The sequence below is a fragment of the Mus caroli genome, unplaced genomic scaffold, assembly GCF_978045245.1.
Source record: "Mus caroli unplaced genomic scaffold, Mus_caroli_1 scaffold_14, whole genome shotgun sequence".
Classification (NCBI taxonomy): Eukaryota; Metazoa; Chordata; class Mammalia; order Rodentia; family Muridae; genus Mus; species Mus caroli.
The window spans coordinates 2,152,435-2,179,590 of NW_028227269.1; the positions used below are offsets into that span (position 1 = coordinate 2,152,435).

The following is a 27,156-nucleotide window of genomic DNA, read 5'->3' on the forward strand; positions in this document are numbered from 1 at the left end:
AACAAGAGACCAATTTTTACTCAAGATAGTTTTAGCAATTAAGGTATTCATAGGAATGTGTTCATAAGATGCTATAACTATATTTCAATATCCCACTACAGATATAATCAGTACATATATGAATATATTGAAACATCATAATGAATCATGCAAATTTGTATAATATGTACTAGTTGTGGTTAAATAAGTTGAAAACTTAAAACCACTAGAAGGTAATTTTCACATTTGTTAGAATCAATGAGACAGTAAATATATGTGCATGCATATATGCACACATACAGAAGTATATTCCAAAACATGCTGCACATGATAAATATGTGCAGTTTTTCTCTTTAGGAAAAAAGGAACACAACCAAACACAATGTGTTTGTTTTGATTGTATTCTAGACTAGTGAAATTCAACCATATTTTGTTTGTTTGTTTGTTTTAAGATAGGATCTTACTGTATAGCCTTGGCTGGCCTGATATTCCCAATTATTTCATAACCACATTTTATGGGTTACATTTTTTCAAGGCTATACAAGTTATGTAATATGTGGGAGCCGCCAGAAATGAAAAAATAAAATCATTGCCATGCCCCGCTCTTTACAGGATATTGTACGTGAGATTTATTGAGGAATCAAACACCAAGGCTATTTCTGGGGGGGAGGCAAGTCAAGAACAAATGGTGGGAAAGCAAGCAGATTTATAAAGATAGTCAGCAGGATAGGAATCTGAGATGATACAGATTGTCTGGATTAATCCAGAGCTAGGTGCCCTTGCCAGAGGTAGCTGACTGGGGGAAGGATAGGGGAGCTGCCTGGAGGACCAAGGATGGTTCCTGGTGAGATAGAAGCACGCCAGTCCTTCTATTGACTTGGCCAATGTCTTGTTTAGGACAGTGTCACCGGCACTGCTGTTTTAGGGGGAAAGGGGCTTTTGACCTGACAAGGTATTTATTTGTCATTTGGAATGGCTTCCAGTGTTTTAAAATGCCTAAATATCTATAATATGTATTGACATGTGAATATAGATTTAAAAATTTGATCATATAGTATAGTTTTCTTTATAATTTGAAGTTCCCTTCTAGAAATAAATTATAAGCCACTTAGAGTGATTTTAGTTGATCATATGGAATAACTGACTAATCAGATAATAACTTATTTAGTATCAATACAGTATCAGCTTTTGCTGGAACTGTATAAAGGTTGAAAGGATATATTTAGTGCTTGCCTGTCCTAATGTAGGTACAGGGTATATATTTTTAATTCCACATTTTTTCAAAGAAATTTGAATGAAATGCATATTTCTCTGAATGGGATTTGGAGCCTTTATAATCTAGCCCTGCTTTAGTCAGGTTATTCTCTTCTGTGCCATAGTTTTGTTTTTTTTTTTTCTTTCTTTCTTTCAGATGGGCTTCATAATAATACATGTCTACAGTCCTTCAAAGTTACCATAGGAATTAGGTTGAATTATATATATCCTTTATATGTACATACATGTATATCTCACATACCTATTATACTTTAGGAAATATATTCCAAATGTATTTATATAAGTGCAGTATCTGGCATCATAAGTCACTCACTGAATGCTGCCATCTTTGTCATTCCCATTGCCAAAGAATAAAATAAGAAGGACTTAGAATTGTCTGGGGCAGATGGTTTTGCAGCATAGCTATAAAAATATTCAAATTTGAACTTGTATCTCAGATTCTTTGTCTAAAAGCTTAATTTGATATGAGTTCATTCATGGTGAAGAATTCCTTTGTCTTCCATAGCGGGTAACATGTATTCCTTTCTCTTACAGGAGATGGAAAGGACAGTTCATATGTTTGAGACATTCCTATGAACTTCTCATGCTGAGTGGTTGATCCTCTCCAATCTGCTCCTGATGAGCAGGCTTCTGAGCCATTCACTTTCAAACTGCACCAATTATGCGCAGAGCCTTGGTGTAAAGTGCTCGCTCGCTCACTCGGTCTTTCTCTGTTGAATTTGGTGCTATTGTCTCAGGTACCTGAAACCAACCAGCCTACAAGAACCAAACAAAACTTCAGAAACATGTTGTATTTTCCACAAATAAAAAATACAACCCCACAGCTTGGAGACTTTGGTGCTACAGAACTGCTTTCGCTCTGCCCCTCTTTTCTGCGCTCTTGGAGATTCTCCTAGGATGCAGACCAGCAAAGCGGAGGAAACTGAATGGGGCAGTTGTAACTGTGCTGAATTGTTGAAAACCATGGGCGACCGGCTTGCTTGTTTGTTTGTTTGTTTGTTTTTCCTCTTTTCTATCTCTGATCATATCCCGCCCCTATTCCCACCCTGGGTAATGGACTAAAACCTGTTTTAGAATTGGCTATGGTGTATTCTGGTGAACAGCTGAAGAAACTGGGTGAAATTAGGTTAGGCTCTTTAGAACTGCCTTTAATGTGCCTTTTTATTCATTTGAGAAAGATGAGGCTTAATAGATGGGCTCATTTGTAGCAAATTAATTAGAATCTTTTCTTTGGTCACAACCTTGAAAATAAGTTTGATATTCAGTGTCATTAAGAGACAGCAGTATTCTGTATTAAATGCCTGTCTTATTCTCAAAACAATCAAGATATTCAGTAAGCCATGTAAGGTGTAGGCTGGCAAGCTTTCCTGTGGTTTATTTCTAGTTAAGAAACACATACTAAAACAGCAACACATGATACACAGTCCACAGAAACCTGCACACTTTTCCATATTGCTGACAATGATGACCAGAAAATAAATAGATGGTGGCCATTTTTCTGTCAGATGCAATGTAATAGTTATTTATGTTTGAGTTACCAGAGAAAAATAGTTTTCATGTGTAATCAGTTGTCATTGTTTTGTTGTTGTAAAGCCAGGACTTGCCAAATGGATGAAAAAGAGAGGAATTTGTCAGAAACTCATCTGTAAAGCTCATTTTCTGTAGAGTTGCTCGTGGGCTCTGGTGTGCCCTTGACTAACAGTGTTACCTTCCACCCTGCTCCATGCTCACGTGCTCAGTGCTGCAATCTGGGTGGAGTCATTTTGGGTCTTGTTGAGTGATTTCTGTGGATTGCACTTACCTGAAAATAATTATGGGTTACTAATTTTACAAAACTTTCTAAAAATTTGCAAACACAGTCTAGGCAGTTGCAAAGAGGCAAAGGGAATGCAGTGACTTTTTTAAAAATGAGATAATTTTTAAACAAAATTCAGAAAATTTTGTAGACAAGTTGGCTTGCTATATTCCTTTATTTATAGCCATTAGTTGCAGGTGTGTCTTTCCAATACATGCAGCACACATTTGGGTTTTAATTCTAGCACATGGTCGAGGACCTCAGCTTCCTGTCTTTAGTTACCAACAGTGTTTCCCAGGTCCTGGAATCGCTTTGCCACCGTTTACACGCTGAAGCTAAGGTACTTGTCGGCATGTCTCTGGCCTCGCTGCTGCAGTAATCCCAAGTGCTTCTTTGCATTTACCTTCATGGCCACCAGCTTCTTGCTGCATTTTTTATTTTTTTATGGTCCTGTTTTTCTTTATACCTAGTCTGAGGTTCTCATGACCTTTATTTAGTCATGTAACTCAAGATGCTACATGTAGACACACTGTATTTTTATGGCGGGCAAGTGTGATTAACGATGAACCATTTTAAAGGGGAGGTGATTTGAAACCTCTAATTTGATTACCGGGAGGATTTTCATGCTTTCTTTAGTATTTATTACCATCATACCAGTGCAAACTATTTTACTGTCTAATACATTAGCATTTTGTATTTTGATGGAAATTGTTACAGAATTTAAAGATTTGATGAAATAAGATGTAGCAGATTTTTTGTAGCGAGTTTCTGGTAAAAGGGTTTTTGCAAGTCTCAGGTTCTTGCTGTTCTGTCTCTTCTTTAGTATTTATTCAGTTTCTCTACTTCAGAAGCATTCTGTTCAAGTAACAGCAGCATTTGTACAAGGGGGAAAGCCGCACATGTTCTCAGTAGGTAGTCCTGCACGTGAATTAAAGTTTTAGCCATCAGTGAGTTTTACAAGGGAAATTCATTTATGTACGACATTAGAAAATGCTTTCAAAAGATCATGTCTTCTTATGTTTACCCTTGCTGCAGATGGAGGAATCAGAGGTAAACTCAGTTTAGGAACTGCCACTTTGAACAGTTTGGGTCTCAAAGATGAAGCCAGTCTCATGCCAAGGGGGAGAAATGAGCTGAAGCAGCACCAATTCTTCAGGCCCCTCCCGCAAAGAGAAACATACTATCCCAGTTTTGCTTGACTCACAGATACCTGCTGGTTCTATAGATTAAAGCAGCTTGTGAAATTATCCAAGTCGACTCAGTTTTGTTTACCTTTCTGTAAAGTTCTTAATTTTTGCTGTATAGCATTGGCAAAAAATAATGTACAAATTGACCTCTGTTCTTACTCCCTATGTGAGCATTATAAACAATAAGCTCCTGGGTAAAACCTTGCTCTCAGATCAATAGATTATGTATCTCAACCCAGCCAAGCAAAAGCTCAGCCGTGGGAACCCTGCGACTTCCTGAGGACGATGGAACTGTGTTAGGTTTGAAACTGATGGCTGTGGAATAAATTGTGGTTTTGAGCTTGAATCTTACCTGTGATTTTTTTTTTAACATCCTTTCATGACTTGATTTTTCTCGTATGCCAATGTATTTGTAGGTTTACTGGGTTTTATTTTTAGGAAGTGGGGTGGTAATTTCCTTTCTTCTCTTGTTTGATTAAGTTCATTCAGCTATGGTGCTAATCAATAGGTATTTCAGTGTCAGGTTCCATAGCTGAATGCCATTATTGTTTTAATTATTATTTGTAATCATATTGTAAGCTTGAATTTGAGCTTGTACCTGCATCTTTTGTATTTTGTACATTTGGTTGTTTAGACTTTGGGAATCCTATTTGGTTTTGGTCGTGTATGTCTACTTTGCAGATTACACTTCATCAACTATGGTCTATTCTGGGTTTGTAGTTTAATTTAGACTTGTGTTAAATTGATGTTTTGCATTTGACTTCATTTTACATTAGCTTGGAGTAAATTATTTAATTTTTGAACTCTGGAATTTGAACATTTACTGTAATTTGTAATATAACTGCTGTGAAATACTTGAATAAAGATGATAAGAAGAACATGTCTTTCTTTAGCATGATTGTGAGTACTGTTGGCTTCATATGCAGGGCTGCTTTTCTGCCTGAAGTAATTAGGTTTTTTGTTTGGTTGGTTGGTTTTTTGTTTTTGAAGACAGGGTTTCTCTGTGTAGCCCTGGCTGTCCTGGAACTCACTCTGCAGACCAGGCTGGTCTTGAGCTCAGAAATCCGCCTGCCTCTGCCTCCCGAGTGCTGGGATTACAGGCGTGCGCCAGCACTGCCCGGGGAAGTAGTTTTATAGAGTGTGAGCGTAGTGCTTACTAAGTACCCCAAATCTTCTTAAGTATTTCTCTTTGATTTTAAGTATGCCTATGGATTTCTTTTTTTTAAAGATTTATTTATTTATTATATGTAAGTACATCATATGTGAGCCACCGTGTGGTTGCTGGGATTTGAACTCAGGACCTTCGGAAGAGCAGTCAGTGCTCTTAACCGCTGAGCCATATCTCCAGCCCCATGGATTTCTTACCTGAAAGGTTTTATTATGGCTGGAGTTTTTTTCTCCTTAAAGAAGTATAGTTTTAATTTAATTGGATATTATATTGTTTAAAACATGTTTGACAGAAGCAAGTGTATTACTTTGAGAATTCTTTTTCAATCTGAATGTTCATTAAAAAAAGACCTTAAAATTGCTTTGGGGCTCAATCAAACTTTTAGGACTTTGGAAATAAAGTTGAATTTTATTTATCCAGTTTTCCTTCCCATAGTACATACTACAGTACACACTACTACATAATACATACTACAGTAATGGCAGAGGTTAATTTTGATCTATTTCATGCTATGTCTATACTCTTAGACCTGAAGCGACCTTTGGCTGCTTTTTTTTTTTTTTTCTTTTTTTAAATTCAACTTGTGCTTGTTAGATCTCAGGCCCCATGTGGTGGCCTTCATCAACAGTGCTCTGGTGGGCTAGACAGATGATACAGTTTTGTCCTTACATAGCCTCTGCTCTGCTAAGGGAAACAGTAGAGTAAGCATTGGTTAACGTTAATGTTCTTTTTAAGAGCTGAATTTGGCATTTTGTAGTTTGGTTGATGATCACGATAGAAATCTCACTTGGGATGCGTTTATTTTTGGGAATGGTTTTGAGGGGTTTGAATATATGCATTCCTTTTGTTCTCTTCTACGTGTCCCTGTGAGTTTCCTCTCATTAGCCCAGCACTGTATATGTAAGAACTGAGAGGGAATGAAAATGTGAGATTTTCACAGCTCTCTCCCTCTCTCCTCTTAAGAGCAGTTACCTTGAGAATGCTTGGGGTTTGGAATCCTCAGGCTTCCTTCTGTTTTTTACTTAATGGCAACTATTGATGCCAAATTAGTGCCCACTGTTTTTTCTGACAGTACTTTTTATTCCAAAAGCTAATGTCTTGTTTGTGGATAGTCACTTGGGGGTATTAATATATATGGTAGGCTCCAAAGACCACATGTTTAGTTAGCATCATGAAACACCTAGATTTTCTTTCTTTCTTTTAAAGATTTATTTATTTTATGTATATGAGAACTGTAGCTTCCCAGATGGTTGTGAGCCATCATGTGGTTGCTAGGAATTGAACTCAGGACCACTGCTTGCTCCAGCCCCTCTCACTCTGGCCCAAAGATTTATTTATTAGTATATGTAAGTACAGTCTAGCTGTCTTCAGACACACCAGAAGAGGGCATCAGATCTCATTACAGATGGTTGTGAGCTACCATGTGGTTGCTGGGATTTGAACTCAGGACCCTCGGAAGAGCAGTCAGTGCTCTTAACCGCTGAGTCATGTCTCCAGCCCAAGCTTTTCTTTTTTAACACATTGTTTTATTGCCGTGTGTTGGAGTGGAGGGTGTATGTATGCATGGTGCAGTTCCAAGAAGATTACACTGACTGTCTCTTTCCACTCTGGGCTGCAGAAATTGAATTTGCACCATCTTGTTTGCCTGGCACGCACTTTCCTGCTGAGCCATCTCTCTGGCCCAAGGCATCCTAGTTTTCCTACTGTAATTGCCCTAACTAGAATTCTACCACTCTGGGGATGCTAAAGTATAGCTCTAAAGTTGATGGCTTCTGGCAAGGGTGGGGAAGGACTCAGGTTTTTTTGTTTGTCTGTTTTTGTTTTCTTAAAGAGGCTGGCCCCTGGGAGTTTGACCAAGCTCCAATGAATATAAATTGGCAACAGAAATTGGACTTGGTATTTTTTTCTTTTTTTTCTCTTCTTTGGTTTTGGGGGAGGTCACAAGGGTTGGGGGTTAAACTGAGAGGACTGGGAAGTGAATGTGATTGGGGTATATTATGTGAAATTTTGTATAATCAATAAAAATATTCTGTTAATGTCTAGAAGTCTTTTAGGTGAGATAGTTGATGCACAGATACAGTAAAAGCTTCCGGGAAGGGAGTCCTGTGTTAGCCCAGCTTCTGGGAAGGGAGTCCTGTGGTAGCCTGGCTTCCAGGAAGGGGATACCTTGGCAGCCTAGCTTTTGGGAAAGGGATCCTGTGCTGGCCTAGCTTCCGGGAATGGAGTCCTATTGTAGCCAGCTTCCAGGAAGGGAGTCCTGTGGGAGCCTAGCTTCCAGGAATGGAGTCCTGTGGTAGTCTAGTTTCTGGGAAACAGATCCTGTGGTATCCTGGCTTCTGGGAAGGGGATCCCTTGGTAGCCTAGCTTCCAGGAAGGGAGTCCTATGGTAGCCTGGCTTCCGGGAAAGGGATCCTGTGGCAGCCTAACTTCCGGGAAGGGAGTCCTATAGCAGCCAGCTTCCGGGAAGGGAGTCCTTTGGTAGCCTAGCTTCCGGGCCCGGATTCCTGTGGTAGCCTGGCGTCCAGGCAGGGAGTCCTGTGTTAGTTTGGCTTTCGCGAAGGCTATCCTGTGGTAGCCTAGCTTCCGGGAAGGGAGTCCTGTGGGAGCCTAGCTTCCGGGAATGGAGTTCTGTGGTAGCCTGACTTCCTGGAAGGGGATCCCTTGACAGCCTAGCTTCTGGGAAAGGGATCCTGTGGTAGCCTAGCTTCCGGGAAGGGAGTCCTATTGTAGCCAGCTTCTGGGAAGGGAGTCCTGTGGTAGCCTGGCTTCCGGGAAGGGAGTCCTATTGTAGCCAGCTTCTGGGAAGGGAGTCCTGTGGTAGCCTGGCTTCAGGGAAGGAGATCCTGGACAGCAAGGCTAAGTGCTCTGGGCTTCATCCTGTGGTGGTTCTTAAGTGTTTTTGAACAGCACCATGACATGACAAAAACAGTCTCAGGCATTAAGTTAGTACTAACTTATGGAACGAAGCATAGCTTACCTCTTAGCAAGAAAGCTTGCCCTAGGCCAAGTATATGCTAGGTATTGGTGTTTAAAAAGGAGCCAATCGCAGTCTCTGTCCTTAGAAAGACATTTGAATAGAGTGAGAAAAACTGAATGCAGTGATGATGGTGCAGTGAAGGCACTGCTGGAGGAGAGACTCATCCCAGGCAGTTAAAAAAGTCTTCTTCCTGGTGAGTATGGTGAATTAATGGCATCTTGAATAATGAAGAAATATGGAAAGAAAAGAGAAAGGGAAGCATTTCAAGCAGAGCAAACGGGATGCTAAAAGTCCAGAAGCCAGGTTTGCTGGTGAGAGGCAGGCAGGAAGACCAAGGCTGTTCTGGTAATAATGTATATTTGAATCCAACCTGAGCTACATGTCTCAAAACAAAAGCAAAAAGCACAGAAACAGGCACATGCTACATTTGGACGGCTGTGGCCAGTTTCAGTTTGCTTTAGAGGGAAATGTGGTGTTAGTGTTCACATGACATTTTAACGTTGTTCCAGATGAGAGATGCTACAGATCCCAAGTAGAGAAAGGTCGAGTAGTGACTGGATGTCAGCACTGAAGGGCTGTGGTCGCTCCTGTTGTCTGCCTGGGTCATCGTCTGGATGCAACAAACTAGAGTGAATACACTGTTGGACATTGTGATATCCAGGTCCAGCAGACATGTAGATACCATAGCTAACTTTGGCCACTGAGAGCTAACCTTAGAGGTTAGCTGCCTGTAAGTGGCTGTTCAGATCACAGGTATGAATAAGATTGCTTAAACGGTATTTTCTGGGCACTCTGAGAGTAGAGGGAAAGTCAACGAGGCCTGAGAACTGATACTGATCATGTCGAATCAAAAGAGGGACAGCAAAGAGTAGATTCCAAATGGCACTATTGGATGCATCTGTGGAGGAGGTAAGATACATCTCTGTTATAAGTGTGTGTGGTAACTTGGAAATCCTCGATACTTCCAGAAAAAAAAGAGAGAAAGCAGTAACTGAAGAGAGGGACAAGTTGAGGGAAGGATTTTGAAAATTGCAGAAAAGCAACATGCTTGTACACCAGGGATGGAGAAGGTGGTGAAGCTGACCAGGAATCATTGAGGATAATCACTGGCTGAAAGTGAGGTAACTCAACGTAGTTGTGAACGCTGGGATTCTGACATGAGTGAGTGCCCAGTTACTTCCTACTAGACTCTAGGGCCACAGGAGGAGGGTGGAGGCTGAAGGCGGAAAAGAGGAGCAATGCTTAGTTGGTCAGAATTCCTAAAGAGAGAAGTGTCTGTCTTCCTCCTTACCAAGTTTATATCTTTCCATAAGACATAACAACTATGAGAAACTCTGTAAAGCAAATGTACATACAGATTAATCATGAATTATATAAGGTGCAATCCCGAGAAACAAGTGATGCGTCTCAGACCACCCAGGATGCCTCTGCTTGCCTCACTTCTTTCTCTCCTTGAATATAATCTTATTTGTATATTTGATTAAATTTATTAAAAATAGGCTGTGTTAATGATTCAGTAAAGTATTTGCTATGCAAACATGAAAGTCAGAGTTCAGATTGCAAGCATATAAGATGCTGAGTTCAAGGGCATGCCCCTGTAATTCTAGGACCAGAGAGACAGAGACAAAAGGATTTCTGGGGCTTGCTGGCCAGCTGGTTTAACCAAATCAATGAGCTCCAGGTACAGTGACCCTGATTCAAAAACTAAGCTGGGGAAGAAATAGGGAAGACAACTTATGCCAGCCTCTGGCCTCCGTGTGCACATACCATATAACCATAGATTTATTAAGATAACTTTGTTTTATTTATTTCTTAATGCTTTATAATGTGGCTTATTTGCATTATATTTCTATTGGGTAGCACTGATCTCCAGGTAGAATCAGATTCCAGTATTCTTGATGGTATTAGTTTTTACAGGTTTGCTTCACCAGTGGCAGTGTGTTCTTTTGTTAGGGACACACGTTGCCTGGCTTTTTGTGATGTCAGCAATGACTGACACTATCCCTAGATACCATAATTGATTGGTTTGCAAGATCAGTTCTTATTATTACATAATCACTGCTTACCTATCTATCAGTGGAAAATACAAGAAAAAGCATCTCTTTGTCACCACCCACAGGTACAAGTATATACGAGCAGTCAGGACAAGAGATGCCACTTAACTCCTTCCTGTGCTAGCTGGCTGACAAGTAGCATTCACTAGGAGGACAGGAACAGCCTATTACAGAGGGACTGGGAGAGAGGGGCTGGTTAACACCCATGACAGAGGATGTGCATGCACTGTAGGCAGAAATGCAGGGTGATTACAGGTTCTGGCAGCACTGAAATTTGTTGGATGTCTGTCGATGGTAGGTCCACTGTTGATGTTTACCATGTTGTTGCCAGGAATCTCCTATTGGGCAATGTGGTCAGTGATTTACTTCTGTGACGATGTTCTTTTTTTTTTTTTAATTTTTTTATGCATAAATAGTTATTTATGCCTTTACAAGCTTTATTTCTTTGTTTTTTTAATTTATTTTTTAATTAGGTATTTTCCTCGTTTACATTTTCAATGCTATCCCAAAAGTCCCCCATACCCCCCCCCAATCCCCTACCCACCCACTCCCCCTTTTTGGCCCTGGGGTTCCCCTGTACTGGGGCATATAAAGTTTGCAAGTCCAATGGGCCTCTCTTTGCAGTGATGGCCGACTAGGCCATCTTTTGATACATATGCAGCTAGAGACAAGAGCTCCGGGGTACTGGTTAGTTCATATTGTTGTTCCACCTATAGGGTTGCAGTTCCCTTTAGCTCCTTGGGTAATTTCTCTAGCTCCTCCATTGGGAGCCCTGTGATCCATCCAATAGCTGACTGTGATCATCCACTTCTGTGTTTGCTAGGCCCCGGCATAGTCTCACAAGAGACAGCTATATCTGGGTCCTTTCAGCAAAATCTTGCTAGTGTATGCAATGGTGTCAGCGTTTGGAAGCTGATTATGGGATGGATCCCTGGTCCATCCTTTCGTCACAGCTCCAAATTTTGTCTCTGTAACTCCTTCCATGGGTGTTTTGTTCCCATTTCTAAGAAGGGGCAAAGTGTCCACACTTTGGTCTTCGTTCTTCTTGAATTTCATGCGTTTAGCAAATTGTATCTTATATCTTGGGTCTGTGACGATGTTCTTGTCTGTGTTGTCTGTGTTGGTGGAATCCAAGGTTGACATCTCAATGAAGGACGGGTTGCTCTTTTCTGCAAAGGTACCAGTTTTGTCAGGCACAGGTGGCACAGGTCACTCTTGTTATCCATAAGCACAATGGCAGCTGCTGTCTGCATTGTCCCACAAGCCCCTTCACCCAGCACTCTGCATTCTTATGTGTCACAAGCTTGGCTGTCGTATACCAGCAGCGCACCCACCACACCAGGGTAGGACATGAATGTGATGGCGTGGTAGTGCTCCTAGCTGGCTGTCCCTGATGGTCTTGCCATCCACCCAAATGCTTCATGTGGCTGACTCCACACCAGTGATACTTTTGCTCTCTAGGTTTAAATGGTTGTAGGTAAAGGATGACAGGAGGTGGCTCTTGCCAATACCCAAGTCCCAGAAGAGCACCGCTTTGAATAGGTAGTCAGACTCATCAGTCCAGGTCCCTCATTGTGCTCCCCACCAGTTGTATTATTCTCCTATCCACGGAAGGTGATGAATCAGATTTCTTAGTCATTGTGAATGACCCCACAGATTTAAACAGGCACAACATACAAAGTGTATTTACTTTTTTTTTTTTTTAGTATGTCTGTGTGCTTCTGTGTGGGTATGTGCCCATGAGAGTAAGTGCCTGTGAAGGCCAGAAGAGAGTGATGAATTCCCTGGAGCTAAAATCACAGGTGGTTGTGAGCCCTACTGGCTCCTTGTAGGTGCAGAGAACTCGTCTTATATTCTCTGCGAGAGCAGTAAGTGCTCTTTACACTTGAATGATCTCTCCATCCCTCAGCATGGCTCAAGTCATTGCTATTGCTCTTTGTTGTGCTAAAATGGTCCCATTTGGCAACAGTAATAATTTCAAGTTAGCTCCCAAGTCCATTCCTGCTAATCTCTGTTAGTGTTAATCTCTCTGTTCCATCGTTTTGGTGCTGATATCCTCCCTTTGTTCAGACACTATTTAAAAGGCTTTTAAATGTAGTTTATATGAGCATATCTGCATGAGTTTCCATACATCATGCACATGCAGTGTCTCTGGAGGCCAGACTGCATCGGAACCTCTGGAACTGGAGTTACAGTTGTGGGTGCTGGGCCCTAAACCTGGGCTCTTTGCAAGAGCAGTTGGTGCTTTTATGACTGAGCCACACATGTCTTTAGCCAGAGACACTGGCAGTTGTTGTCTTCATGTTTTGTTTCAGTATGTGAGTGTGCATGCTATAGATACGTGTGTGGGATGAGTGTGCACATGTGTATGGATATGTGGGAGCCAGAGCTCAATGCTGGGCATCATTCTTCAGATCCATCCACCTTTTTTCTTTAATTTTTTTCTTTTTTTGAAATAAGACCCTAGGCTTGCAGGTTACCAAGCCTGAAGGATCTGCCTGTCTCTGTCTCCCCAGTGCTAGGTACCAAAAAAATCCCACCACTACACCCCACTTCTTACATGGGTACCAAGTACCCAACTCAGATCTTCATGTGCTGAGAACACATACGTGAAACGTGTGTTTTTTTCTTAGTTTGAGCTGAAAGATTAGCTCATTCATTGGAAACCCACCTTCTTTTCTAATATAAACATTTAGTATTAAACATCAGGCTTTGCTTTAGCTGCATCTTACACAACTTGACATTTTAATTTCCATTTGCATTCTTTCTGTTCAAAATGTTTCCACTTTCCCTTGAAACTTCACTGGCTCCTAAATTATTTAGGTGTGTGTTTAACTTTGAAGTATTTGGCATTTTCCATGTTTTCTGTTACTGATTTCTCATTTAATTCTGATATGACCGAAGAATACACTCTATGTGATTCTAATTATTTTAATTTATTCTGATTTGTGGCCAGAAGAATGGTGTTTTCTTGGCAAATGTTTTATGTGCCCCTGAGAAAACAATGGACTGGGTTGTCTACTGAGTGTTACGTTAATTACTGTGTTCCTTGGGTCGTCAGTGCCCTTGCCGACTTTCCTGTCTATTCCTATCAATTACTGGGAGAGGTGTGTTGAACCCATCGAGTATAGAGTGTAATTGTGGGTTTGCCGACCTCTCCTTTTGGTTCCATTGCATTTTCCTTCCTGTATCTTGAAGCTCTGTTGTTGGCTGCATCACGTTTCACGTATGTGTTCTCAGCACATGGAGCTGTCCATCTGTCTCTGCTCTGCCTGTCTGTCACTCACCTCCTTACCTCGGTCTGTTTAAGGATGGATCTGAGCAGCTTTGTTTTCCGACCATTTTACTTTTTCCACCTTTCATCTTTCCACACATGGGTCAAAAGTCAAAATAGAACAAATTCATTTTAAAGATCTAATTTGTTTGTTTGTTTGTTTGTTTAATTTAGTGATTCCAGAACCTTGTAGCATCTCATTCCGTTGGGTAGAGTGGCTGCTTCCAGGCCCCGTGGAAGAGCTGGTTCTATGTGTAGCAAAGAAGGCTGGGCTGGAACAAAGCAGATTGCTTGGCCTCAGTTCCTTAAGGTTGGAGCGGAGACCTTATTTATTGTGCTTGTTCCAACACTCGGAGCCTTTTCTGATTGGTTGCTGGCAATCTCTGGGAATTTTGCTTCTCTTCCAGGTTGTTCATTACTTGGTTTTAATTCTGAACTTGCTTACTTTGTTATTCTGTTTAATTACCCAGCACTTTCTGTAAGTGGTTTGTAGAAGTTTGGTTCAAAACCATAGTCTCCCATAAAAATTTCACTCATCATACATAATTTCTTTCTTCAATGAGGAAAATAATGGTTGCCATTATTCTAGGACTATATACTGATATTTTTTAATTCCCAGAGTCATAAGAAGTAGCTAAAATGTGTGTGGCACCAAGGGGCTGAGCAAGTAACTGAATATACCCATCTGTGTCTGTCTCTATCAGTTTGATTGATCTTTTCATTTTATTTGTCGAATTTTTAATTTTTCATGTTTCTGCTGCATAGCTCTGGCAAGTCTGGAATTTACTATGTAGTCCATGCTGGCTTTGAACTCACATCTTCCTTTCCAAACCTCCTGAGTACTGGAATCAAAGCCACATGCCACTGTGCCCAACCTAAGTGTGGCTCCTCTTGGTCTCTTGTCTAAGCAGGGGTTTGTCCTCCTTGTTTCTCTCAGCATTTGTTCTCAAAGTTTATTCCCGATGTAACAGCCCTCAGGATTTCCTTCCTTTTAAAGCCTAAGAGTATCCTGTTATATGGAATATGCTCCATTCTGTTTATCCACCCACCCTTCAATGGCCGTGTGGTTGCTTCTGTCTTTGGCTATTTCAGATAATGCTATGAATATCCTTTGAAGTCCCTGCTTTCATTTTCTTTTATGGATATGTCCAAAAGTAGAATAGCCGGATCATATGGGAATTCCATTTTTAATTTTGTGAGGAATTACCATACTGTTTTCCTCTGCAGCTGAGCCATTTTTATTCCCACAGAAGGTGCACAGAGATTTAACTTTCCCACAACCTCACTGATATGTGTAATTTTCTAGATTTTTGGAGGGTGGGGGTGGGATAGGAGAAGGGGCTTACAGCTAGTGATTAAGCGCATATTTGGATTTTACTCTACAATTTTTATTATGCTTTCTATCTGTCTCCTTTTTTATTCTGTTTGATTCTTTTGGGCTATTTAAATAGTTTTGCTATTACATTTTAATTTCTTGGGTTTCTGAACAACTTGTAGGGGGTTTCTTTGACACTTTAGATAGTTTTCACAACCTGCTTAAAATTAACATTTTTCCATTATTTACAAAATATAGACATCTTTAATCCATATGCAATAGTTGTCATATGAATTGTATTTACATACATTGAAAACTCCATCAGAAAATGTTTTTCTTTCAAGTGTCACAAATACTTTTAGGAACTTAAGGGTAAAAATAATTTGCTTCATTTAAACAGACATTTATTGTTTTTCCTTCAGTAGCGCAGTTCCTCATTTCCTTATTTATTCTAATGAGTGTCTGTTAGGGCCAGTGAGATGAAACATCAGGTAAAGGCACTTGTCACCAAGGCTGAAGACCTGAGCTTGATCCCTGGAACCCACGGTGGAAGGTAAGAGCCGAGTCCTGCAAGCAAGTTGTCATGTGACCTCCACATGTGTGCATGTGTGCATCGTGTGTGTGCATGGCGTGTGCATGGTGTGTGTGTGTGCATGGCGTGTATGTGTGTGAGTGAGCAAGCACACATACAAAAATGAATACATAAACAAGTAAATGCAATTTAAAGAATTTCTTTACAGCAAGTTTAGTAAGGGCCATTTCCTGGTTTTCCCTCATTCGAGAGTCTCTTTGTTTCTGAAGATATGTTCATTGGATGGAGAATTTGGGGTTGACAGTTCTGTTCTTTCTGCATTTTCAAATGTTACTTCAGGGCCTTACAGACCCCATGGCTTCTGATAAAGAATACATGATGTTAATGAAGTTCAGAAACCGTGATAGAACTGGGAATTGCAGTTGGAGAGCTACAGAAGCAGAGTCGCCCAGGGAAGCTGGGCTTGTGCTGGGCTTGTGAAGGGAGAGGGGAGTAGAGGACAAAGGAGGCTTTTGCAGTGGTTTGTAAAAGGAAAGTGATTGACATAGAAAAGTTAGCCCAGCAGGTGTGTCCAGCCTCTGGGCATTGTTACCAGATTCACCTACAAAGTTCTGCTCGAGCAATATACAGAGGCATTATGAAAGAAATCTCATCACATGCGTTGATTTTACAGTTCCGTCCTGGGCTTCTGTCCGTGAGCCGCAGGTCAGGCAGGGTGTTACTACTTTCCTCCATGGTATAACCAAACACCCAACAAAAGGCAAGGGGAAGGGAGGGGTATCTTAGCTCACAGTTCAAAGGGCTACAGTTGTGGTGAGACGGGTGAGTGTTGGGAGTGGCTCTGTTCTTAGTGCTGCCTGGGAGGGGAGAAAGACAACATCCATGCTATGATGGCCTCTTCCTTTCCCCCTTTTTATTCAGTATGGAACCCTAGCCCGTGAGATGCCCCACACAGAATTCAGAATGGGCCTCAGTTAAACCTCTCTGCAAATACCATCAACAGGCATACCCAGCGATGTGCCCCATTAACACCATAGGTATTTCTTAATACAATCAAGCTCACAGTTGGACTGACCATCACAGCACGTCCTAAATTATTGATCACTAAGGCTTTACTCTGGAAAAGAATTATCTGTGACAGTTACAGCTGTAACATTCACTATGGGATGCTGATGGGTTTTGGAGTCTGGTCCAGTTCCCTGTCATGGTGGCAGGCTGAGCTGTGTGTAACTCCTGATCCTTTAATGGTCTCCTGAGGCTGTTTCAAAATGTTTCTTGTTGGATTGGCTGTTTGGAGACAGGCACTCAGCTAGTCTAGACTGTCCTCAAGCTTGCCAGGTCTGACCCAGACTCCTGCGCTTGTCACCTTCCAAGTACTTGAGTTGCAGGTGTGTGCCACCAGGCAGCCTGGTTTTGAAATGGTCTTTCAATGTTGACTTCAATTATGATTTTCTTTTTTCAAATTGTTATTTGAATTGTGTTTTATGTGTAATATATTGTTTTCTCTGGCTGCTTTTAAAGAATTTTAAAGAATACCTTGACTTTCAAGCATCATATCTGGACATGAATTTCTTTGAGGTTATTCAGTTTGGGACTTACTAATCTTTTGATCTGTAAGTTTAGGTACTCTGTTGGGTTTGGGATGTTTTTAGTCATTATTTCTTTTAGTTCTCTGTCTGTACCAATATCTTTCTCCTCTTCTATTGGGGTTTCAGAGACCTTTCAGTATTAACCCTGCAGGTTCCTGCTATGTGTGTGTCTAAGTGTATCCACATGTATCTATATAGGTGTGCATGTGTACGTGCACATTCAGAGACCAGGTCAGGTGTCCTTTGCCATTTTCTACTTACTCCCCTGGTATAGGGTCTCTCCTTGAATACAGGACTTGTGTCTTCTCTTTTAGGCTGGAAGCTCAAAATCCCCAATGATCTCCTGTCTCTACCACTTTGGCATTGGGGTTACAGGTTGTGGGCTCCCAAGCTAGATAAGGGATGGTAGAACATTGCCCACATCCAAGACATGTCTCAGAGAGCTTGGCAGGAGTGGGGCTGTTTCCTACCCAAATCAGGCTTGGACCTCCTCAATTCCATAGGACAAAGGCCATGCCATGATAAAGCCAGTTAGGCTTCTGTTGGCCTGCCAGAGAACTGGCTTCTTGGAAGTCATGTGGCTGACAGTCCGCTGAGCTAGTGGCTGGGCTCCCCTGCCAGTTCTCCTCCCCCCCCAACGACTTGAGCTATATAAAGTAGCCGCACTATTTCAGTAAACGAGCTATCCTCTGTAACAGTGTCCTAGGTCGTACTCACCGCCACTTCAAGACTGTGCTCCTGAGCTCCTGGGCATCCTGAGTGATGGTGCCCAAAGGCTGGTCAGGGGTGGTGGGACCCACAGTGCGTGTCTGCAGAAAGTCATCCTGAGTGACGGTGCCCAAAGGCTGGTCAGGGGTGGTGGGACCCACAGTGCGAGTCTGCAGAAAGTCAACTTCTTACCCAGTTGCGAAGATCTGGACTTTTCAGTCTTCATGGCTCAACAAGGGCTCTAATTTTAACCACTGAGACATCTCTTTGGCCCCTCCGTGCATTTGAATAAAGATTTTTTTCTTCCTATTCTTCAATCTTTAGGATTGTTATTTTCTTAGAATCACTTCAGCATCTGTGCAGCCTCATGGTTGGTGTTTGTCTGTTATCATGAGCTGTGTCCTAGGAATTTTGAATATCATCTGTGAGGGTTAGAGTCTTGTGGAGAGGGCATTTTTTTTTTTTTTAAAGCACACAGTCAACCTGGTTATGTTCAGTCTGGGCTGGTTTCTGTGCCTGCATTGCCATTGTCAAAGTCACATTTCAGTAGCTTGGTAGTACTTTTATGTTCTGTCCCTTTGGTAAGCTAATTGCTCCCTGTATGTCTCATTACCTTACATGGTAAAGGGACATTGAAGACATGATTAACGTGAGATTGGGAGGTTATTGGGGGTTTGGGGGGCATCTGATATAATCACAGTGGGTCTTACTTACTACATGGACACAGGAAAATTAGAATCTTCCTACAGCCTCCAGGAGGGGTACAGGTATTGCTGCACCTTGTCTTAGCTCCCAGACCCCAATTCAGACTAACAGTGTCCAGACTCATAAGACAATACATGTATTATCATAAGCTTCGGGGCTTATGGGAACTTTGATGCACAGCCACATGCACACAGAGGGACCTGGAGGTGGTCAGCACTGGAGTTTAGACCCGGAGCTGTGCACCTGATTCTGGCCAGTTCACATGTGCAGCCCAGCATGTGGTGTGGTCCTGTAGAGAATACCCAGTTTCTCTTATGGATGCTGCTGCTGTAGGAGACGAATTCATTCCTGGAACTCACCTGACACTGAGTCTGGACAGCCTCCTGAGAGTTTTTCTTCTGGGGTTCTGGCTGCCCCAGAGACCGAGTTAGGTACAGAATTCTGTCTCCTTTCCTCAGTGCTGGGGGTCACAGGTCTTCATAGTTAAGCCAGGGTGGTTTGTTTTGTTTTAGGTGGATGCTGGAGATTCAAACTCAATTCTGATCTTCCCAGCCCTACCTACCCCACCCCCTCCCATTAGGCATCAATGCAAACATGGATCCTGCTGCCCTGTAGCTCTCTACCTGCAGAAGAGGCTGGGGCAAAGATTGTTAGGACTCTAGTTTGTCTTTGGGATCTGTTGCAAGGACTTGGGTGTTAGAAGGTAGAGGTAACTGTCAAGAGGAGGGATGAATTGCTAAGACGTGAACTCATGGTGTGGCTGCTGAATTGGGAGCCATTGGAAAGCACCAAGAACTGAACACTATGGCCAAAAGAGGGAATGCAGGGGCTGTGGTTGTAGCTGTGCATGGCATGCGTGAAACCCTGGGTTGGCACATGCCAGTGACCCCAGGACTTGGAATTAAACCAAAAGAAGCAGAAGTCAAGATCACCCTCACCCTTGACTGTGTAAAAAGTTAGAGGCCAGAATGGGATGCACCCAAGTGTGCTGTTGTGATTTCATAGGTGTAACTGATTCAGATAATAAGGAAAGAGATGTCCAGTGAGGTGTTATTTAATATGAGACTATGCAGGGGCCTAGCAAACACAGGAGTGGATGCTCACAGTCAGCTATTGGATGTATCACAGGGCTCCCAATGGAGAAGCTAGAGAAAGTACCCAAGGAGCTAAAGGGATCTGCAACCCTGTAGTTGGAACAACATGATGAACTAACCAGTACCCCGGAGCTCTTGTCTCTAGCTGCATATGTATAGAAAGATGACCTAGTCGGCCATCAATGGAAAGAGAGGCCCATTGGACTTGCAAACTTTATATGCCCCAATATAGGGGAATGCCAGGGCCAAAAGAATGGGAATGGGTGGGTAGGGAAGTGGGGGGGGGCGCTATGGGGGACTTTTGGGATAGCATTGGAAATGTAATTGAGGAAAATATGTAATAAAAATATTAAAAATTAAAAAAAATATATTTGACCTAAATTATAAAATGTTCTGAGCTCCTAGTTCCTCAAGCAATGACAAATCAGAAACCATTGCTTTGAAATTGTATATGGTTGGAGTCCAAAAGCCACAGAGGAAAACACAGTCCTGAGGAACTCTGAGCTCCATCAAAACACGCGAGTGACCTGCATCATGCTTCAGCGGCTATTATAGCAGAGCCTTTCCGACGTTCTCACTGTGGCAAAAATTAAAGTCAAGTTTAGTACAAGATTCTAGTATTTCTAAACACTGTATAGTTACTTTGTTTATAGCTTAAGGTTCCCCAAGAAAGTCTTGGACATTAATTACTTTTTTGTTTGTTTTAGAATTTTAATAAATGTTAAGAGCCTGACTTGGTAGCAGGTGCCTATAATCCTACCTCTTGGTTGGTGGTGGCAGGGAGATCAGAAATTCAAGACCAGCTTTGGCTACATAGTAGTTTTGAGGGCAGGCTAGGATGTATAAAGACCTGCCTTTAAAAAACAATTAAAAAGAGGACTATATGACATTACACTTGGTATGTCACCGAAATAAAGGTTATTTGGGGTGAGGAATGTGACACTCTTCCAAGTTCTAGAGCTCCAAGTACTCTAGAACCTTCCATTCCAAGTTCTAGAGCTCCAAGTACTCTAGAACTTCCATTCCAAGTTCTAGAGTACTCGCTTAGCATGTGTGAAGACTGTCTAGTCTCCAATCCCGGAGGAAGAGTAAGAAAATGAAAAGGAGGAAGAAGAGGAGGAGGAAGTGGAGGAGGAGGACAAAGTAACGACCTTCACAGAATCTTGGTAACGTATGTGTGACAATCTATTTTCTTATAATTTTCTCAGATACTTTAATTTGAATCCTTTCTGATTTCCTTAGTGGTCAACACACACACACACACACACACACACACACACACTTACACTGAAACTCAGGGAAACTTTACTTTCATTAGAAGAAAGCATATGTCCAGGGATTGGGGACAGAGTTCAGTGGTTTATCATGCAACCCTGGGTGTGCTTCCCTAGCACTGCAAAAAAAGAAAACAAAAAGAAAAAAGAAACCCATATGCATAGCATATCTACCTTTTTATTACAGAAGTAATTATATAATTACTTATAATTATATAAAGTCTTGAAAAGAGGAAATAATAAATGCTTGCAATCCCATGAGTACAATGACAGGACTGTACACTTGGTTATCTTGTATAGACATAAGGATTTCTGAGGTAGCTTGGGGAAGAAGGACCCTGGTCTCGGAGTAGTTAGAGCTAAGCATCTCTAGGCAGTCTCGCGAAGGAGGCTCTTCTCTGTACATTTATACACAGGCATATACATCTTCCACAATAGCTGCATATCTTAAGCTACAATCTGTACACATATGAATTTTCTTTTTGTGTGTATGACTTTTGTACCTGAATCTTGAGGATCCAGGCTTTGAGAGCTTAGCATGGTGGTCAGAGCATCATTAGTGTCGACAAACAAGTACCGGTCACTCTCACGTGCCATTGTGCTAGAATAGTTGGCATTATTTTCCCAGAGTTCATGTCATTTCTTTATGGCTGTCTAGAAGTGATTTCTCAGTGCTCCTCCAGCTCACGATATATGGTGCCTGCGGCCTTGCTGTCTGCCCCTCTGCAGAGCCCTCAGGACTACGTTGGAGTCTCCTGCTCCTTCTGAGCATAGCTTCCCCTATGGGTATTCAAAAGCTATGAAGTGTTACCTGATTCACTGCCAGATTTTAGTGTTGAACTTGGTTTTTTACTTTTGGATTCTGTTTGCCAATACCTTTTATTTATTTTTCTTGTAGGCCTAACACCTATTTCTTAACTAATATTTTCCAGTTACATTACCTATTTTCTTTAATGAAGATACTGTTTATCATACAGGAGATACTTCCCCTGATTGCACTCTTATTTTGAAGTTCTTTAAAATAAAAAAATCTGTGCACACGGTGTGCACTGTTCTCATCAGTTTGTTAGATCAGACAGCCGTGTCTTGACAGTCCCCATGGCGGGTCTCCTGCTCCTGTGTGCTCAGCTGTCTGTCTATGGTACAATGGGATCTCTTTACCACACAGAGTTAGGTATAAAACACAGAGATTCTTCATGGACCACAAGAACATGTTCCTTCATTTAAACAAATGAAATAGTTAATAATGGAGCTGACAGACTGCTTTTATTACAGGTTATCACCTTCCCCTTCACGATTGGCTTCTTCTAGACAGTCTGTGTCCGTCCTTGTAGGACAGTTGTTCCTAGGAAAGTACTGATTTGACAGGAGAATGGTCCACTCGTCCCAAGGGTTTCAACAGAGTTTCCAGTAGAACCTTTCCTCTCACCTCCTGTGCTGGTTTTTGCTTATTAAGGTTTTGCTTTCAAGGAGACACTAGGTCTTGGTAAGATTTAGGGATCGAGGACATGGAGGCTTAATGTGGCTGACTATGCTGGAAAATCTACCCTTTCTTCCTAGACTTTCTTCCTGACAGAGGCATTTCCATATTTCATGCTAAGCAGTCTTGCCTAGGTGTCCTGGGCATGGCAAAGCGGGTCTGTGTGATAGACCAGAGAACCCTTCAGACACAACTGAGGAAGCAGGAAGGCTACCCTGCCTGGGTCTCAGCATGGAAATCACTGATTTTCTTCCTGGAGGAAGTATCTTGTAGCTCCAGGCTGATGAATTGAGAAAATAAGAAAAGGGGGCCTTCGGGCAGAAGTGAAGGGGGCAAAAGCAAGCTGTGGGGCTTTTACATGCTGTGATAAGAAGAACATAGGAGCTCAGGGAACAGGCTGCATCAACTCCATGGTATCTCTGAGTCTCTAAGTCTGCTTTTGACTTTCAGCTGTTTCTTACTGGAGGTTACTGTTCATCTGTCTCTGTCCCTTTGCAAAAGGGTCCTCTCTAATCATCCAAACCTACATCTGTAGGAGGATACACACTTTTGATGACCAAGAACAGGACTGTAGTGTCACTGAGGCAAAGACAATGGCACACAAAGACATTGCATTGGCTTCCGAGTCTAGATCTATAAATATATTTATTATAATATAACAACTTAACAATAAACATATACTATATACAATACCATTACAGAGAACCCTGTTTTATATCATTCACAGAAATAGCCAGTTTTGCTCCAGTGTGATAGATGAGGAGAGAAACGGAATTTCAGTGTCATCCTCGGAGTCTTGTTGACCACTAACACCTCCCTTGGAGGCAGACACACACCAATGCTCACATTCGCCCTGCCCCAGGCAGTTAGAAATTTGTGCTCCAGTCCTTGGGTTCACACTTGCACCCTGTTTGACATAAATACTTTAAATGACATACAATGTATGTAGTTTTGTGCTTATTACTTTTTTAAAATAATAAATAATATTAAAAACTGCATAACGAAGCTCGGTATCTTGTCAAGTGGGAGCCACACTTGTAATGCTAGAGGCTGATGCCTGTCGTTAGGACTGGAATTTTGAGTCATCCAATACTGAATGATGAAAGCATGTAGTGTCTCTTTCTCTCTGTCAATGGTTCTTGTCATGATGTGATGGCAAGCTGACTTTCCAGGTAGCAAAATGGTGTGTATTTGGTACTAACTTCAACTAAACAGCACGGTGGCGGCGGCCTTCTTCCTGCCCTGGAATGGAAACTGATGACCGGGTGAGGTTTGAGGGTCTAAGAACTAATGGGAAGGCCTTTCTCTTTTGAGCCTCGCTGGGACCTCTCCTGCCTTCCCTTTTCTCAGGTTACTATGCAGAAAGGCAACAAGAAGAATGTTTCTGCTTGTGCCTCTCAGGCCGTGACTGTCATGGCTCATCTAAGAAGGCTGTCCCCATCCTGAGAGCGCTCATGGCAGGTGCCTTGAATATATAGCTATAAATATCAAAAATAGTCTCCTGTGCTTTGTAGACATTTCTTCTCCCTCCCTCCCTCAGTCCCTTTCCCGGGGCCTGGGTCGTCAGCTTTACCTCATGGAGGGAGCTGGACTGTTGTCAGAAGCCAGAACCATGTTCTTCTAGAATAGACCCTTCCCTCTGACAATGCCTCCACATGGCATGGTCTTCCAGGACTGTCTGGGAGTTAACTTTTTCCAAAAATAAAGTGGGGGGCATGGCCCACCTCAGGAGAGATCCTCTATTCTGCACATAGAAAAATGAGAGCAAGGGCCCTACCTCTGGCACTACCTACAAAGAGCTTTGGGAAGTCCCACAGTGTTGTCCCTCCTGTGGCCTCCTTCTCTCGGTACTTAAAAATAGCCTTTTGTGTATCAAGAAAATGCCTTGGAAATCTAAATAATTCATACTGGCTAAGAGAAAGCTAGCATACCCACCATGTTCTTTTGCAGCAAAAACATGGTAGAAAAAGCCATGAAGGACAGGCGGCTCTTCCCAGCGACCCCTGCGGCTGCCAGCCCTGGCTCTGCACGTGCAGCTGGCCCTCCATCCTGTCTAGTGGCAACCAGCCCCTCTCCGAGGCCTTGGTGCTGCACAGTTCCATTCCTCCTTTTTCTCTTGGCCACTTGAAAGTATAGATAGGTTTAAGAAAAACAAAAACAAAACCCAAAAAACTCCAAAAAAAAAAAAAAAAAAAAAAACAAAAGTAGGAATCAAAGTGATAAGGACACTTTGACCTTATTCCAAAAGAGCGTGATGCCCCAAATTGTCACAGGATAACTGATCTATGGTGTTTAGGGATCAAGCTTGCTCTGCAAGAAGGAAAAAAACAGCTTCTCTCCCAGTTGAAAAATATGTGAAACTATTGCACCGGGCAGAGCGAGCGCCCTCTGTTCAGAGCAAGTGCCTCGCTGGCCTGCGAGCCCGGGCTCCGTGCATTCCAGGTTCCTGCTGCCCGGAGCACTGTGCCCCGCTTCACCCAAAAGGCGAGGATGATTTTCTACATTCAATGTAGAGAATATTCGAAATGTTAGCGCAGTGAGTTTCTCCATTGTGTTTTGTGGGCCTCTCGTTGGTGTTGAAAGATAACCATGTTGTGTGGCATTCGCCTCACTGGACTTGTCCCATAGACTTGTCTTGGGCTTTCTGCTGACGTCAGCCGCTTTGAATATACTTTTTTATCACAACACAGCCGTGTCTGAACACAGGACAGGGCATGTGGGGTAAGAGGGTCCATGTGTTGGTTGTGGGCTCGTAGGCTTCCATGTTGCCCAGGGCTGGTCCCTCACTGCTCACAATGCCTCCAGTTGCATAAATTTTACCATCGAGCACCACGGCACTGTGGGAGGGAAAGGGAGGGGGCAGAGAGTTAGGCTGTGAATCTCCATATTGGTTCTGGAGATAAATCCCAACACTGTGCTGGTTGTGGGGCCCACGGACACTCTTGCGGAGGTTGTGTGGGAGCTTGCTCTTTGTAGCCCCCAACCTGGACCAATGAACAACAAACAATGTCAAAAGCAAAATTAACTCCAAGTTTTTCTCCCCCAGCCTTGGCTCCTGGAATGGAGACTTTGAGACTGATTACTTATTAATAAATGCATTGGCCATAAGCTTTGGCTCATGAGAGGCTCGTAACTTATTTAGCCCATTTAAACTATTCTGTGCCTAGCACTCTCTTGAGGCCCAGCCTGCTTCTTTCTTCACATCTCCTCCGTGCCTCTCAGTGTCTCCCTGAGATGCTCCCTACCTGCTGGTTTGCATCTGTCTCCTCGGTCCATCTCTCCTGCATTCTCTCCCTCTCCCTCTCCCTCTCCCTCTCTCTCTCTCTCTCTCTCTCTCTCTCCTCTCACTATTTCCCAGAATCCCCTCTCTTCCTGCCAGTGTCCCACCTACTCTTTCTTGCCTCAGCTCACTGGCCATTGGCTTTTTTATTGACAGATGATGCTAATATGAGATTCTCTCTACACAGCAACTAGAATGTTTTCCCTACAGGAACACTCAGGACATCATGCAGTGCTATTCTGAGGGGAGAGATGCTCATCTTCATTAGCCTTCCCTCCCAGCAATGCTGAGAAACTAAGGGCAGCTACAAAAGGGTTGCGTCTGCCCATCGCTGGGCCTTTACTGGGCCTCTTTTCCTATTGAGTCTACTGACTGTTGGGAACAAAGCTCAGAATGCCAAGAAACAGAACAGGGGTTAGATTTACCTAAGTAGCACATCTGTGATGGGAGCTTTATTGCTGCCCAGGGACCTAAGAGTCCCACCTTCCATCCTTTCTCCTCCGTGTATGTGACCTGGGCTGCTTCCACCTGTAACTCAAGGTCTAAGCATGCTCTGCAGGATGGCCACTAGCTCTCCCTGGACCTGTCCCTGGGTGACACTCACTGACTGGGGACTGCTCTTCCAGCCAGCTTATCCAGAAGTCCAGTGTTCTTCCCTTTCTCTGCTTCTTTAAACTTTGCTTAAATAATTTTATTTTATGTATTACTCTTGCATGTATGTATGTGCATAACATGCATGCCTAGTGTCTGCAGAAGTCAGAAGAGGGCATCAGATCCCCTGGAACTGGAATTGTGGATGGTTGTGAGCCACCATGTGGATGCTGGGAATCGAGCCCGGGTCCTCTGCAAGAGCAACAAGTGCTCTTAGTCACTAAGTCATCTCTCCAGCCCTGCATTGGCTTCTTAATGCATTGCAACTGTTGATCTAGTCACACTTCTATCCCCAGAGATTTCCTTCATTCCATCTAATGGCCATTTCTTTTTGGCTAGTTTTTAAAAATGGACCCAGAAGTTTTCCAAGGCCCTGAATAGAACACAGCCAGATGTCTACCTTTCTTACCAGATACCGAGGCTTCTGTCAGGTTCTCTTCTAATTCCCTGCTACCCTTGGGTGTTCATGTGCCTCCTTTAGGGCCAACTATCTCCCTGCTTCTCTCAAAAGGCCCAGTTCCTCCCCACCCTGGCCGGGTGCTTAGTCCTCCCTGCTCCTAGTAGTCTCTGGTGAAGCCCGGGCTTCTTCATTGACTCAGTGATCCATTCAGACCACGAGTGGTTGTGGTGCTGGGGGGTGGAGATAAGCCCGAGGGTCACAACTCCACCAGGTGCCTCTCAGTTCTCCGATCTGACAGAGGAGACAGACTTCCTCAGGTCAGAGAAGCTACTTATCCAAGATGTAGTACCATATTAGGAGTGAGGGTTTAATCTCTTGTAGCAATGCTATACAAACAATAGGTGCTCAATAAATGCTCC

At 42.6% G+C, this 27,156-nt stretch overlaps 2 protein-coding genes and 1 pseudogene across 8 annotated transcripts in view; 1 reads left to right on the top strand and 2 right to left on the bottom strand.

Annotated features, from left to right (window-relative positions):
- Atad2b (ATPase family AAA domain containing 2B) overlaps nt 1-5,120 on the top strand; it is a 131,691-nt gene extending 126,571 nt beyond the window's left edge. For all 4 annotated transcript variants that reach the window (XM_029484503.2, XM_021178882.3, XM_029484502.2 and 1 more), the window contains exon 28: nt 1,789-5,120. In XM_029484503.2, coding sequence (XP_029340363.1) covers nt 1,789-1,830 — 42 coding nt within the window. In that variant the 3' untranslated portion in view covers nt 1,831-5,120. The remainder of the gene's footprint in view (nt 1-1,788) is intronic.
- A 3,974-nt stretch (nt 5,121-9,094) lies between these two features.
- LOC147001093 (ras-related protein Rab-11B pseudogene) lies at nt 9,095-21,523 on the bottom strand (annotated as a pseudogene).
- Nucleotides 21,166-27,156, bottom strand: part of Klhl29 (kelch like family member 29) — a 300,571-nt gene continuing 294,580 nt past the window's right edge. For 2 of the 4 annotated variants that reach the window (XM_085830189.1, XM_021179297.3), the window contains one exon: nt 21,166-25,243. In XM_085830189.1, coding sequence (XP_085686315.1) covers nt 25,060-25,243 — 184 coding nt within the window. In that variant the 3' untranslated portion in view covers nt 21,166-25,059. The remainder of the gene's footprint in view (nt 25,244-27,156) is intronic. The other 2 variants (XR_015045162.1, XR_015045161.1) reach the window with 2 other exon arrangements.